Below are 17,314 nucleotides of genomic sequence, written 5' to 3' on the forward strand. Positions count from 1 at the left end.
CAATCAAGAACAAAACTACAGTGTTGCTCATGTTTTGAATATCTTCCCTATACCAATGCCTCATCAACAAATTGTGATAGAGGTCACATCTGTGTTTTTGCTCATTCAGTCTGCTATAAAATCATGTCTATTAAAATCAGGAACAAGGATGCCAGTTAGCACCATTATTAAAGATTGCTTTAGAATGCCTAATGAATGTAGTAAGAAGGAAAAGAAATAGAATATTGGATAAAAAACACTAGTTCTTATCAATGATGATATTACCCACACATTTGGAAGACCTAAAATGTCAAAGGAAATAACTTAATGTATTTAAAAAAATAATTCAGTGAGGTGTCTGCATATAAAATTTTACATTGATAGACACACAGAAAGAAAGAATCGCTTTATTTAAAATAGGGGCTCCTGGGTGGCTCAGTCGGTTAAGCATCTGACTTCGGCTCAGGTCATAATCTCATAGTTCATGGGTTTGAGTCCCCCTACCTCGGGCTCTGTGCTGACAGCTCAGAGCCTGGAGTCTGCTTTGGATTCTGTATCTCCCTCACTATTGGCCCCTCCCCAGTTCACACTCTGTCTCTGTCTCTCTCTCTCTCTCTCTCTCAAAAATAAACATTTAAAAATTTTAAAAAGATAAACTAGAAATAAAAACTTAGAAAGGGAAATAGGAAAAATGTCATCCATAATAAAGACAAAAATACACACATTGCACAAGAATCAATTTACTGAAAAAGCTGTAAGAACTTAAATGAAGAAAACAAAATGTTACTGACAAACACAAAACAAGATGGCGCAAAGATTAAGACATACTTAAATTCTTGAATAGCATAAAAATAACATTCCAAAAATCAATATATAGATTTAATATGATTCTTTTTTTAAAATGTTTATTTATTTATTTTGAAAGGGAGCACAAGCAGGGGAGGGGCAGAGAGAGAGAGAGAGAGAGAGAGAGAGAGAGAGAGAATCCTAAGCAGGCTCCGTGCTGTCAGCACAGAGCTGACATGGTGCTTGAACTCACGAACCATGAAGTCATGACCAGAGCCAAAACCAACAGTCAGAGGCTCAACTGACTGAGCCACCGAGGTGCCCCAAATTTAATTCTAATCAAAATACCCAATAAAATGAAATTCGTTTGAATAGTAACTATCAAAAAAATAATCCAGAAAAATGTTAGATTTCCAATTAGATTAAATGTCATGCATGTGTGTGAGTGCCAATGCATACTCACATGCATGCGTTGTCTATCTAAAGGATTTAAAAATTTGGAAACCTTTTGACCCATTAAAGAAAATTCAGATGATATAAAGAAAAAGACATATTTGCATGAAAATTAAAAAAAAAATCCTTATGGCCAAAAAAAGCATAAGTTAATTAGCAGCATGTGGGAAAAACCTGTGTTGATATACTAGATATAGATTATCTATCCCAGATAAAAATTCACACACAAAAAAACATGGGCAATGCCATATAAAAAGGGCAAAGAATATAAATATAATTTATAAAGAAGCAAATCAAAATGGCCAGAAGAATATGACAAGGGAATTAACTACAATCAGAAAATTACAATGAAATCCATTTATAAGACTGGTAACAATAAAAAAAGTGATTAATACTGACAAAACCTGTTTAATATTTGACAATCAATCAACGGTGTTTTCCACATTAATATAATAAAGAAGAAAAATCATACAATCATCTCAATTGATTCAGAAAAAGAGTTTAAGTTTAATGCTCTTCATAAAACAAGACTAGAAGAGAATTCCTTGATCTTATAATGGATTTTTAAAATTTTTTTTAATGTTTATTCATTTTTTGAGAGAGAGACAGAGAATGAGTGGGGGAAGAGCAGAGAGAGAGGGAGACACAGAGTCTGAAGCAGGCTCCAGGCTCTGAGCTGTCAGCACAGAGCCTGACGTGGGGCTCGAACTCACGAACCACAAGATCATGACCTCACCAAAGTCAGACGCTCAACCAACTGAGCTACCCAGGCACCCCAATACAATGGATATTTAAATAAAAGACTTTAGCTAATATGATATATTTACCTCCTTGAGTCAAGAACATGGCACTTCTCTATTCAGCATTCTATTGGAAGTCTTAGCATAAGAAGTGTAAGAATTGTAAAATATAAAATAACTGTTTTTTAAAATGTTTATTTACTTGTCAGAGAGAGAGACATGGGCAGGGGAGGGGCAGAGAGAGAGGGAGACACAGAATCTGAAGCAGACTCCCAGCTCCAAGCTGTCAGCACAGAGCCCAATGTGGGGCTCAAACTCAAGAGGTCATACAAGATCATGACCTGAGACCAAGTTGGGACACTTGACCGACTGATCCACCTAGGTGCCCCAAATAAAACATAATATTATGGGTTTACAAAAATAACAAGAGAATCTACCAATACATTATTAGAATTAATGAAGGAACTTAAGCAAAGTTGCTGAATATAAAGTCATATACAAAAGTAAATTATATTTCCGGTTTTATACATGAGCCACAGTTATAAAGTAAAATTTCAAAACAGATGAATAAAACAATGGCATCAAAAATTATATAATTTTTGGAATTATCTAACAAGATATATAAAATACCTCTATGGAGAAAACTATAACCTACTGTTGAGAGAAATAAAAGATTTAGATATATAGGAGGATATAAATAGTCATGGACTGGAAAAGTGAATATAGTAAAGATATCAATTTCTTCCAATGTGTATATTCAATATAATCCTAAAGAAACCAACATGATAAGCCTATGCATATGTTCAAGAAAACAGAGGAAGAGATGGGCCAAATAGCTAAATCTATGGGTATTTTCAACAGAGAACTGAAATCTATAAAAGAATATTAAATGGACATTCTAACATTGAAAAATGCAATATATGGGGCACTGGGTGGCTCAGTCGGTTAAACGTCTGACTTCAGCTCAGGTCATGCATGATTTTGTGGTTCGTGGCTTCAAGTCCCACACCGGCTCTGTGCTGACAGCTCAGAGCCCGGAGCCTGCTTCGGATTCTGTGTCTCTCTCTCTGCCCCTCCCCTGCTCAGGATTGGTCTCTCTCTCAATCTCTCAAAAATAAACAAACATTAAAAAATTTAAAAAAGAAAGAAAAATGCAATGTCTGATATTACAAACTCACTGGATTTACTGAGAAGACAGCAGAAGATTAGAGAACACAGAAGACAGATTTAGTGAAATGACAGATCAGTAGAAATACTGGCATAGCTTGTTTTACTGCACTTTGCAGATAACTGTATTTTCTTATAAACGGAAGGTTTATGGCAACCCTGCATGAGCAAGTCTGTCGGTGCCATTTTTCCAATAGCATGTGCTCACTTTGTGTCTTTGCTGCATTTTGGTAATGGCAATATTTCAAACTTTTTCATTATTATTATATTTGTTACAGTGATCTGTGATCAGTGATACCTCACTGAAAGCTCAGATGATAGCATTTTTTAGCAATAAAACACTTTTAAATTAAGGTATATACATTGCTTTTCTAGAATATGCTATTATGCACTTAATGGACCATAGTATAGTGTAAACATAATTTCTAGATGCATCAGGAAACCAAAAAACTCATCAGACTCGCTTTATTGTGTTATTTGCTTTTACTGTGGTTGTCTTGAATTGAACCCACGATATCTCAGAGGTATACCTGTATTCATACTAAAGCAAAAAGGAAGAAAATGTGTAAAACCAGAACAGAGCAATAACAAACATGATGAATTCAAAAGGTCTAATATTTGTGTAACTAAAGTCCAAAAAGGAAAAGAAAAAGAATTGGGAAGAAGCAATATAGAAAGATCTAATGCATACAGGCTCCCCCAAATTGAAATAACCCAAAGCATGTTAAAAACAAAGGACACTACATCTACACATATCATGGTAAAACTGTTGAAAATCAAAGACATAATATTTAAAAAGCTTGAAGAAAAACATAGGAACAAAAATAAGACACACAAATGACATATATTTATGGATGCCAAAAGAAAATATACTAACATCTTTAAAATGCAAAGAACAAAATAAAGCAAAAGCAATCCCCTTGCCCACCCTCCCCCTCCCCACAAAAAAACCAAAACCAACCAACGAAACAAAAAAAACCTTACCTACTTAGCATTTAGTATACACTGAAAATGATCCTTAAAGATAGAGGTGAAATAAAGATCTTTTCAGATAAACAAAAGCTGAGAGAATTTATACAGGGCATATCTGCACTACAGGAAATACTAAAGGCAGTTCAAAGGAAAAAGATATCAAATGGAAGTGTGTAACTTCAGGAAGGAATAAAGAACCCTGTAAAGAATAAAATATGGGTAAATGTAAATGAATATTGATTTCTTAGCATAATAATATTGCATTATGAGCTATATAAGATTATTAAAATATATGATGACAATAAGCAAAAGAGTTAGAAGGAATAAATAGAGTAATATTGTTAAAAGGCTCATACATGGTTTGAGAAACAATATAAATGCTAAATTAAGGTACATGTGAATTAGCATTACGGTAGAATTAAGGATAGAATTTGTCATCTAGGATCACAACAAAAGAGTAAATGAAAAATATATAATTAAAAACAGAAGAGAAAAATGAAATGCTTGGTTAGTCCAAAAAGGGGAATAAAAAATGAAATACAAGAATAAAGAAACAAAGTACAAATGAGACATATAAAAAACATTGTGAGATTGCTACACAGACTAAAAAGCAAACCATATCAGTAATTATATTACGCATGAATAAGTTAAACAATCAAGATTAAAAGACAAAGATGGGCAGCCTGGATTTGAGATACAAGACACAGAAAAACATAAGGAATCAGAGAAATTAGAAGAAGATACAGAAAAAACATAATGAGCAAACATTAACCAAAAAAATGCTGTAGCTATATAATGTGAGGTAGACTTTAAAAGAAGTAATGTTACTAGAGATAAAAAGAGAAGTCATAATAATAAAAATGGTCAATACAACAGAAGATGTATAAAAGAGTCAATGCAATCACCTAAACAATATAATGCAACAATCTAAACAATCACTGCAACAATTTAAATTGATATGCACTAAATAACAAGTAGCAAAAATGTATAGAATTAAAAGGAGAAAACAACAAATCCACAAATACACTTGGAGATTTTCACATTCTTCTCTAAGTAGCTGATACAACAACCAGATGAAAATAATCAGTAAAAATATAGAAGACTTTCATATAACAAACAACTTGACAAAGAACATACATACATACAACTATACTGAATAACTTTTCAAGTATATATGAAACATCAAAACAGATTGTCATTGGGTGATAAAGCAAGTCTCAAAAATTTCAAGATGAAAATTATGCACAGTATGATGTTCTGTAATCACAATACAATGAAACTAGAAAGCAATAACAAAAAGATAACTAGAAAGACTCCAAAATGTCAGCAAATTAAATGCAAAATATTTGCAAATAATCTAAATATTCAAAAGAAATTACAACACACATTAAATCCATAATTGAAATCTTTTCAGAGATAACTCCACAGTCTTATGGCTTCATAGTTGAATTCTTCCAAATACTCAAGGAAAAAGTAATAATTTTTTACAAAGTTTTCCAGAAAACAGGGAAAAAGGGAATATTCCCCAACTTGTTTTGTAAGGTCAGAAAAAACCTTGATACCCAAACACTACAAGCACCTTACCAAAAAGGGAAAATCATAAGTGAGAATCTCTTATGAATTATTTTCCCTGGCAGTGGTTGTAGGAAGGAACAGTCAAATGGGAGAAAAAGTTTTACAGCAACATCATACATGGATCAAGTATTTAAAGACAAATGCAGAAATCTGGGAAGAGAGCAAAGAATGCTGTTTTGTTTTATTTCCCTGAATTCCTGCACAAAACAGAAAAAATCAGGATAGCAAAACCATATATCCATGAATAACATCTAAACCAAATCTAGGTGACAAGGTATCCTCACAAACCCCCAAGTACATATGAATGGGGACAAATCATTGACAGCCTCCAGACTCAGTAAAAGCATCTGTTCAAAAGAGGAAAACAGTAGGGCACTTAACAGGCCCCAAGTCAGAAGAACCCCCAAAAGAGACAGCAGGTATTTACAAGCAAGCATGATGGGTCAATTTAAGAAAAGCAGCTGAAATGGGAATAATTTTTACACATTTTAATTTGCAAGTAAATGGAAAGGGTCAATGGGAAGGTCAGAAAGGGTGGGAGAAGTCTGGGTCCTAAGAATTCTGAAAACTAACCAACTAAAGCTCCCTCCTAGAACAAAGCCTCAGACTCTGAAGAAATTGCTGGAAGGAGAATCCAAATTGATCTGTGCAGGTATAAGAGAAACAAAGGAAAGAGAAAAGTGGGGGAAAGGAACAAAGACAGAAGAGCTCAGAAACTACAAGGCAACATTTTTATTTTAATTTTTTAAATTTATTTATTTATTCTGAGAGAGAGAGAGCATGCAGAAGGGGCAAAGGAAGGGAGAGAAAGAGAGAGAGAGAGAGAGAGAGAGAAAGAGAGAGAGAATCCCAAGCAGGCTCCAAACTGTAAGCACAGAGTCCAATGTGGGGCTCAAACTCATAAAATGTGAGATCATGACTTGAGCTGAAACCAAGAGTCAGAACACTTACCCAACTGAGCCACCCAGGGACCCCTACCTAGGCTTTAATTTTTAAACACTACATGAAAATAACCGAAAAGGAAGCCCTAACAGGCTATGAAGTTAGAAAAGCTATTTTGACTTCATGCGCCTAAAAGTTTAATAAATCTAATTTCACATAAAAATAAGTAACAGAGGATCATTGTTGAATTCTGTACAAGTTATCAGAAAAAAAAAAAGAGTATGAAGTAGAATAATGTCCTCAAAGACTGGTGTTTCCCAACTTTGGCATTACTGGATCAGATAATTATTTGTTTTGGAGAGCACCTGTTATAGTATGCACTGTAGAAGATTTACCAGCTTCCTTGGCCTCTACCCACTAGATATATAGTGCCCTTCCCAGTTAACGACCAAAAATGTCTCCCAACAATGCAAAATGTCTTCTGTGTGCAGAATCACCCTCATTTGAGAACCACTGCTATAGAAAATTAAAACCTACCAAAAAACTAAAATTATAACGTACTAAAAAATTTGTTAGTAAAATTAAGAACATCATGGAAGACATTAGAGAATATAAATTATAATGAGAAAGTAATCAGAAATGAGGCAGTTGATAGAGTTAGAGAAAAACTAGGGGAAAAAAAGAAAAGAAATCTTAAAAATAAATATCTTAGAATAAACACAAAATCATATAAACAAAACACATAATGTCGTTAAGAGATATAAAAGGAGAACAGGAGAGAAAAATTTCAATTGAAAAAAGTGATAGAAAGGATTTAAGAGAAAGTGGCAGATATTAGAGAAAGATGAAAAATATCAAAAATACAAACAGAAGTTCCTGAAATAGACTTAAGGAAGAGAAAACTAGAAAAACTATAATTCAATAACACTTTCCTAAAATTGGGGTGGGGGAAGGATTGGAAACCACATATTATAAAGATACACTACAATGAAAAAAACTATAAAACTCTCATTAAAAAAATCAAAGAAAAATTAAGTAAAGGGATATTCCATGTTCATGAATAGGAAGACTGAATATTGTCACAACGTCAGTCCTTCCCATTTTGATCTATAGATTCAATGCAATCCCAGTCAAAATCCTAGAAAGTTATTTTGCGGATATCAACACTGATATCTAAAAGTTGATTCAACATGATTCTAAAAGTTTATGTAGAGAGGCAAAAGATCCAGAGAAGCCAACATGATATTGAAGGAGAACATAGTTCAAGGAATGATACTACCCAGCTCCAAGACTCAGTATAAAGCTACAGTAATCAAGACAGTATGGTAATGGATAGATAAATGAAACAGAACATAGCTCAGAAATAGACTCATATAAATACAGTCAACTGATCTTCAATGAAAAAGCAAAGGCAATTCAATGGAGAAGGGATAGACTCTATAATAAATGGCACGGGAACATCTGGAGATCCCATTTCCCCTCTCCCCCAAAAAGTATCTAGATACAGACCTTACACTATTCACAAAAATGAACTCAAAACTGATCACAGTCCTAAATGTAAAATGCAAAATTATAAAACCCTTAGAAGATAACACAGAAGAAAATCCAGATGACTTCAAGTTTGGCAATGACATTTTAGATATACTACCAAAGGCACGATCCATGAAAAAGAGAATTAATAAGGTGGACTTCACTAAAATTTATTTTTCTTCTAAATGTTTATTTATTTATTTAGAGAGAAAAAGCATGTGCAAGTGTGTCAGGGGGGTGGCAAAGGGGGGGGGGGGGAAGAATCCTAAGCAGGCTCAGCGCTGTCAGCACAGAGCCCAGTGCAAGGCTCAATCCCATGAATGGTAAGATCATTACTTGAGCTGAAATCATGAGTTGGATATTCACCTGACTGAGCCACTCAGGCGACTCTGGACTTCACTAAAATTTAAAACTTTTGCTCTACAAAAGACACTGTCAAGAAAATGAGAAGACAAGCCACAGAGTGGATGAAAATATTCGCACAAGACATAAAGACTTAAAGCCCTGTTAACCAAAACATACAAGGAACTCTTAAAACTCAACAATTAAAAAAAAACAACACTAAACAGCCCAACTTAAAAATGGACTAAAGATCTGAACAGACACCTCAGCAAAGACATACATAGATGGCAAACAGGCATCTGAAAAAATGCTCCACATCACATGCCATTTGGGAATTGCAAATCAAAACAATGTGATACCGCTACACGTCTACTACAATGGCTACAATCCAAATCACCGACCACACTAAATGCTGCCGAGGAGGTGGAGCAATAAGAGCTCTCATTCGTTTCTCATGGGGGTGCAAGATGGTACAGCCACTTTGGAAGACAGCTTGGCAGAGTGTTGTAAAACTAAACAAACTGTTAACACATAAACCAGCATTCACATTGCTTGGTATTTACTCAAGAAGTAAAATCTTTTGTCTTAACAGAAACATGCACATAGATATTTATAGCAGTTTTATTCATAATTGCCAAAACTTGCAATCAATCAAAATGTCTTTCAATAGGTGAATAACCTACTGAATAACCTATATAAACAAACTGTGGCATATCCCTACAATGCAATATTATTTAGCACTAAAAAGAAATAAGGTATCATACCATGAAAAAACAGGGAGAAAACTTCAATGCCTATTACTAAAGAAGCCAGTATGAAAAGGCTACATATGGTATGATTCCAGCCATGACATTCTAGAAAAGGCAAAACTAATGAGACACTATAAAGACCAGTGGTTGCTAGGAGTTTGAGAGGAGGGAGGAATAAATAGGTAGAACACAGGGATTTTTTAGAGCAATAAAATATTTTGTATATTATAGTGTATGTGTATCACTTTATATTTGTCAAAATCCATGAATGGTATAAAACCAAGAGTGGGCTTTATACTATGGATTTGGGGTGATCATAATGTGTCAATGCTGGTTTGTCAATATTAACAAATGCACCACTCTGGAGAGAGGATGTTGTTGGTTGGAAAGGCCATGCATAGGTCAAAGAAGGGGATATACTGAAACTGTACTTTCTATTCAATATTGCCGTGAACCTCAAATTACTCTAAAACAAAACTATTAAAAAAACACAGAACCTACTGGAAAATAATGATAACACCAAATGTATTTTTTAAAAACTACTGGACTTTAAGGAAAAAGAAAGACATCCTTTGAGTATCCAAGCAAAATGACCAAATCATTTATAAGAGAAAATAAGACTGTCATCAGATTCTTGATAGCTTTGCTTTATGGCAGAAAACAATGGAGTTTCATAGAGTAAAGAAATTCAAGGAATGGAAATATAAACCAAAGATTTACATTCAGCCAAACTGACTTTCAAGAATAAAATCTTAAGACAAACTGCTATGAACATACAAAATCTCTCATATTGTTCACATGCCTTCTATTACAAAAAGGGCTTAAGACAAACAAATTGATGAGACACTTACATAAAAATTGGGAGACTAGAGAACACTGCAGGTCCTTTATGTTTGTCATTAAATCCACAAAACAATCCTTAATAACAGTGTTTCCATTCTACACATAGAGAAATCGAATGTCAAAGTCAGAGCAACTTGCCCATGGCTGCTGGGCAAGTGATCGGAACTAGAATTGGAACCAAAGCCTATTATCCTTCCACAGCATGAAGCTGATCCCACACACATATTAAATAAACTTTTTTTGTCCTTGCATATACTGGGATTGTGTATTGCCTGGAACTTCATTCTCCCCCCCTTATTTACCCAATGAGCTCTTTTTTATTTTTGGCCTAGCTCAAGGTCACTTCCTCTCTCTGTGGCTTTCTCTAACCCAAAAGGGCCTTACCATACTTAATGAAACTAGACGATATTGACAACATAAAGCCTCCTAATCTGTGGCTCCATACCATTACACACACACTTCCAACACAGATTTTGCCACATGGGATTTCCTAGTGGTAAGAAACTGTGACTTCTTTGTGTTAAAATCCTAGCACAGAGCATTAGGGAAAAATTAAAAAGAGGGCAGAGGACAACTCTGAGACGTCTTTTTTTTAACTATCCAAGATATGGTTAGTTATTTAAACATGTCTGCACTACCTCTTAACTTTGTGCCTACTTTTATCCTTGCCCTTTTCATGCAATATTATCATGTGTTTTTTTTTTCATTTGTGTCTGTCCTCTGAGAGTAAAGATGATCTTTTTACTCTTTGTAGCTTTCCTGCCTAACACGTAGTAGTAGGAACAGCTAATTAGTGTTCCATAAATAGTTGGTAAATTGAAGTTAAAAAAAAGGAAGACAAATCATAAATGACTTTTCAGTTCCAGTTCTCTGAAGATGGATTATATGAATATGGAGAAGGCCTGCTTCCACATTACCTAAGTATTATTGTACACCAAATTGTACACATTTAAGCAATAATGATCTTACATAAAAAGAATCTGAATCTGATGTTTTTAAAGTAATGGTTCTAATATAAACACATAAAGGATTTTTAGATTACAAAATAATATAAAATTTTTATCGTTATTTTTGAAAAGATTTTGGCCTGGAGACTTTTTTTTTCCTTAATAAAGCCTGAGGTATTCTGACAACAGGATCAGACTAAGATGTAAGAATACTAAATTACTAGCATTTTGTTTCTGATTAGTGTCTGGCATAAAATTATACAATTTTCAGATACAAGAATGGGAACAAATTAATTACAAATACATGCAGTTTGTATACCCTTTTTTCAAACAAGTAATTGTATATACTTCTCTCTTGAAATTGCTCTTTCTTTTAATATTAAAGAAAATGCTAGAATGATTAATGGCTAGGAGATTCACCCTTAAAAAGAAAATAATCTACTTTTTACACTTTAATAACGTGTATAGGTTCATCTCACTGGCAAAATAGCATCTGGCTAATTTCTTTATACACACTTCGAATAACTTTACCACCTATGTTGTGGGGTTTTTTTTTGTCAGTTTCAAATATGAGCATCACTCTAATTCAAATAATTCTCTAAATTCAATATTCTCCATATTCAAATAATCCATCTTCAAAGAACTGGAACTGAAAAGTCATTTATGATTTGTCTTACCTTTTTTTTAACTTCAATTTACCAACTATTTATGGAACACTAATTAGCTGTTCCTACTACTACGTGTTAGGCAGGAAAGCTACAAAGAGTAAAAAGATCATCCTTGCTCTCAGAGGACAGACACAAATGAAAAAAGTAAATGATGATATTGCATGAAAAAGGCAAGGATAAAAGTATGCACAAAGTTGTCAGAGACAAACTTAAGGAGAGAGGGAAAAAAGAGATAGATTGAGAGAGAACACAATAGTGACATACATTCATGTCTAGACACAGATTCTGAAAAAAGAAAAACCATATTCAGCCTCTCATTTGAATAAGCTTTTAAATGTGAAAACACCTGTTTTATACATGGACACTCTTCATATGCATAGCCGTATACCAAGATGCACAATACTCATGGAACATAAGTGTTTTCCTCTTGCCTCACAATTCACCCTCCCCAGTCCTAAAATAATGTTGTCATAACTACTACAGATATCTTTATTCAACCTAATTCCAGAATCCACATGCATTGTTCCTATCTCTCTCTTCATGTAAAACAACATTTTGACTGTTCTACTTTTCTGGCTCACCCTATGAACATTTCCTTTTCCTTTTAAGATCCCATCCAGGTTATGTCAGGTCAAAATTCAAGACTACAATGTTGAGACAACTCTTCAGAAAATATGACTAATGTCCATCTAACTAGAACAAAAAGATAACCTATTATAAACAATTCACTTAAAATAGACATATCTTTAAAAATACAATTTAATTCTTAATAACGTTACTACTAGTATGGAAAAACAATCTGTTTCTGCTTACCACGTCTAACGGTTGTGTTTTCTAGTGGTCCTGTCTGAAGCTGTAGTTCAGCTTCTCCAAGTATCTTCAGAACTGAATCTGTAGGGCTTCTCCCCCAGACTTTTCTTGGAGACCCACCAGGATCTAATTTGATAACCTCTCCCACTGTATGTTCTATAAGAAAAAGACACAAAAAAACAAATCTCACTGATAGAACATAACACTATTACTGTTTTATAAGGCACATTTAAGATCTATCCAACTGAACACACCAAAGGGAAAAAAGGTTGTATCACAAGGAACATAAGCTGATGCTTTAAAAGACTTTCAGAGAATGAATGATGAACAGGAAGAATGGATGATGAGTGATATTACTAACAGTAGTAATAAAACTATAGATCTACTAAAATACTTTTAAAATACTTAAGGGGGGGCAGGATCAAGATGGCAGAATGGGAAGATCAAGAACTCATCTCCTCTTAGGGACACACCAAAATCTATAACTACATGTAGAACAACTATCTCTGAGAACGGACTGAAGACTAGCTGAACAGATCACAAAGAACTAAAAATACAAAGAAAAAGACACATTGAGATGGGCAGAGGGGTGGAGATGCAATTTAGTCAGGACTCGCATCCCTGGCACGGTGACCCACAGTGAGTGATATCACAGCTGCAGAGGCCCTCCCTGGGGACTGAGGGGTCTGAGTTCCACATGAGGTTCCAGAGCCCAGGGGATCTGTACCAGAAAGACAAGCACCCATAATGTATGGCTTTGAAAACCAAGGCGGCTTGCTTATGTTTGGGAGAGCTAGAGAGCAGCAGGAAACTGCAACTCTACTCTTAAAGGGAGTATGCACAATGCCACTGACTCCAAGTCCCAGGCCAGTGTAGCACTAACTTCAGATATGTGCCCAAAGGGCAGGGATCTGTTGGAAAGTTTTCCAGGGATGAAAGTGCTGGGGTATAGTTTTTCTTATCCTCTTTCTACCTAGCTGACCCAGCTCCGGTGGGTGCCATTTCTGACACTTTCCACCTACTGTGCTAGCACCACTAGCTCCACCCTGGCATTCCCCTGTGGACTTGCCCTACCCAACATGCCCACCCGGGCCCAGAGTCCCTTCCTTAGTATACCCTGCAAGCAGCGTAGGTTGGTCAGGAGCCCTTTCCAAGCAATTCTGTTCCACCACTCCTGGAGGGGACCCTCAGCCAGCACCAGAGCCCTTCCTAAGTTAACCTGGTTGGAGGGGGGGCTAGTCCCAAATACTAAAACACCTACAAAAGTTGCAGCCAGCTATCACAACAAGCCACACTGAGGGCCAGCGTCATTCAACAGTACACCTGTATTAGTGAAAGTCAGACCTCACAGGCAGCTGTGTACACCAGCAAGTCTGCAAAATGTTGACCCAGCCACAACAGGAGGGTTCAGGCAGCCCACTCATGAGAACCTGGCTTAGGTGACTAGTAGGCCCCTTCGGCATAAAGCCACTCCTTCAAGACTTGAAGACATAATGATCTACCTAATACACAGAAACACAGTGAGGCAAAACAGAGAAATATGTTCCAAGTAAAAGAATAAGACAAAACCTTAGAAAAACAACTAAACAAAATGGAGAAAAGCAGTCTACCAGATAAAGAGTCCAAAGTATAATGGTCATAAAGATGCTTACTAAACTCAGAAGAAGAGAACAGAATGAGAACTTCAACAAAGAGATAGAACATATAAAACAATAACCAATCAGAGCTAAAGAATACAATAACTGATATGAAAAATACACTAGAGGGAATCAACAGCAGATCAGATGATGCAAAAGAAAGAATCAATAATCTGGAAGGCAGGGTAGTGGAAATTACTCAATCAAAACAATAATCAGAAAAAAGAAGTTTTAAAAATGAGAATCGTTTAAGGGACCTTTGGGACAACATTAAGTGTACTAACATTAGCATTATAGGGTCCAAGAAGGAAAAGAGAGAGAGGGACAGAAAACTTATTTGAAGAAACAACAGCTGAAAATATCCTAACCTGGTAAAGGTAGTATACATCTAAGTCCAGTAAGCACAGAGTCCCAAATAAGATGAACTCAAAGAGACCCACACCAAAACATTACAATCAAAGTATCAGCAGTTAAAGATAGAGAGTCTTGGGGTGCCTGGGTGGCTTAGCCAGTTGAGTGTCTGACTCTTGATTTCAGCTCAGGTCATGACCTCACAGTTCACGGGATTGAGCCCTGCATCAGCCTCTGGACTGCTTGGGGTTCTCTCTCTGCCCCTCCCCTGCTTGCACTCACTCTGTCTTCAAAATAAATAACTAAAACAAAAGAAAAAGAAAAAAGAAAAAGAAAAATAACTAAAACAAAAGAAAGAAGAGTCTTAAAAGCGGCAAGAGAAAAACAACTAGTTACTTACAAGGAACCCCCAAAACCTATCAGCTAATTTTTCAGCAGAACCTTGACAGGCCAGAAGGGTGTGGCATGATATATTCCAAGTAATGAAAGGAAAAAAAACAACAACTTATAAACAAGAATACTCTATCTGGCAAAGTTATCACTCAGAGTTGTTCCACCCACTCCTGGAGGGCACCCTCAGCAGGCACCACAGCCCCTCCTAAGTTAACCGGGACTGGGGTGGGAGGGCTAGTCCCAAAAACTAAAACACCTACAACAGTTGCAGCCAGATATCACAACAAGCCACACTGAGGGCCAGGCATAACCAAGTTTCCCAGACAAGCAAAAACTAAAGGAGTTCATCAATACCAAACTGGCCCTCCAAGAAATGTTGAAAGGATTTCATTAAACAAAAAAAGAAAAGATCAAAACCAAAAATTAGAAAATTAAGAACGAAAAAATCTTACTGGTAAAAGTAAGCATAAAACCAAAGCTGTGGATCAACTGCCCTCACATCTAACATAATGGTTAAAAGATAAAAATATTAAAATCATCTAGGCCTGCAATAATTAGTCAAGAGATACACAAAATAGTAAGATGTAAAACATGATATCAAAAACATAAAATGTTTGGGGGATGGTAAAAATGTAGTGCTTTTAGAAAGTGCTTGAACTTAGGGGCGCCTGGGTGGCTCAGTCGGTTGGGCACCTGACTTCGGCTCAGGTCATGACCTCACAGCTCATAAGTTCGAGCCTCGCATTGGGCTCTGTGCTGACAGCTTGGAGCTCGGAGCTCGGAGCCTGGAGCCTGCTTTGGATTCTGTGTCTCCCTCTTTCTCTGCCCCTCCCCCACTCGCATTCTGTCTCAGTCTCTCTCAAAAATAAATAAACATTAAAAAAAATTTTTTTTAAATAAAAAGAAAGTGCTTGAACTTAAATGGCCTTCAACTTAAAACAGACCACTAGATTCACAGGATGTTGTATGTGAACCTTATGGTAACCACATACCAAATACCTTTATTTACATGTATAAGTGAAGGTTTATGTAAATAAACTAAATGCTTCAATCAAAAGACATAGGGTCATGGAATAGATTTTAAAAAAAAGGCCATATATATGCTGCCTACAACAGACTCACTTCAGATCTAAAGACACACACAGACTAAAAGTGAAGGGTTAGAATAAGCTATTCTGTGCAAATGGAAACATAAAGAAAGTTGAGGTAGCAATACTTACAGCAGGAAAAATATATTTAAGTTTATTTATTTTTGAGACAGAGAGAGATAGAGCATGAATGGGGGAGGGGCAGAGAGCGAGGGAGACACAGAATCGGAAGCAGGCTCCAGGCTCTGAGCTGTCAGCACAGAGCCCAATGTGGGGCCCATACTCAAAGACTGCAAGAACATGACCTGAGCTGAAGTCAGACACTCAACCAACTGAGCCACCCAGGTGTCCCAGAAAAAATAGATTTTAAAAGAAAGACTGTAACAAGAGACAATAAAGGGCACTACACAATGAATACATACATCAAACAAGAGGACAGAACATCTATAAATATCAATGCATCCAACATAGGGGCACCTAAATACATAAAGCAAATATTAACAAACATAAAGAAAGAAACTGATGGTAATACAATAATAGTAGAGGACTTTAATATTCCATTCACATCGATGAATAGATCATGATGGATTTAATAGGTATATACAAAACATTACACCCCAAAATAGCAGAACAGACATTCTTTTCAAGTGTACGTGGGACATTCGCCGTGACAGATTACATATTAAGTCACAAAACAAATCTCAATTAATTTAAGAAAACTGAGATATCAAGCATCTTTTACAAATATAACAAAAGAGTATGAAACTAAAACTGAAGAAAACTGTAAAACACAAATATGTGAAGGCTAACAAAACCAATGGGTCAAAGAATAAATCAAAGAGGAAATCAAAAAATACCTTGAGACAAAAGAAAATAAAAATACAATGCTCCAAAATCTATGGGACACAGCAAAGACAATTCTAAGAAGGAAGTTTATAGTGATGCAAGCCCATCTCAAGAAACAAGAAAAATCTCACATAAACAATCTAATCCTACACCTAAAGGAGCTACTAAGAACAAAAAAGCCCAAAATTAATATTATGCATCCTTATGTTCACTGGAACATTATTTACAATAGCCAAGATATGGAGGAAATCTAAGTGTCCACCAATAGATGAATGGGTAAAGAGGATGTGGTATACATTTGACCCTTGAACAACACAGGTTTGAACAGCCTTGGGTCCACTTATGTGTTGATTTTTTTTTCAATAAATGCAGTACAGTACTGTAGGTATATTTTCCATTCTTTATGATTTTTCAAATAACATTTTCTTTTCTCTAGCTTACTTTACTATAAGAGTTCATTACCTAAAACATATAAACACAAAATATGTGTTAATCAACTACTTATGCTATTGGTAAGGCTTCCAGTCAACAGTAGGCTATTAGCAGTTAAATGTCT

The 17,314-nt window shown here is 35.6% G+C and overlaps 1 protein-coding gene across 8 annotated transcripts in view; it reads right to left on the minus strand.

The window, feature by feature from the left end:
• Positions 1–17,314, minus strand: part of NEK1 (NIMA related kinase 1) — a 216,960-nt gene that overhangs the window by 52,140 nt on the left and 147,506 nt on the right. For 7 of the 8 annotated variants that reach the window (XM_049631313.1, XM_049631305.1, XM_049631306.1 and 4 more), the window contains one exon: positions 12,447–12,599. The exons of the other annotated variant lie outside the window; for it this stretch is intronic. In XM_049631313.1, the coding sequence (XP_049487270.1) occupies positions 12,447–12,599 (153 nt within the window). The remainder of the gene's footprint in view (positions 1–12,446; positions 12,600–17,314) is intronic. 8 annotated transcript variants of the gene reach the window in all.

This window comes from Panthera uncia, chromosome B1 (assembly GCF_023721935.1).
Source record: "Panthera uncia isolate 11264 chromosome B1, Puncia_PCG_1.0, whole genome shotgun sequence".
Taxonomy (NCBI): domain Eukaryota; kingdom Metazoa; phylum Chordata; class Mammalia; order Carnivora; family Felidae; genus Panthera; species Panthera uncia.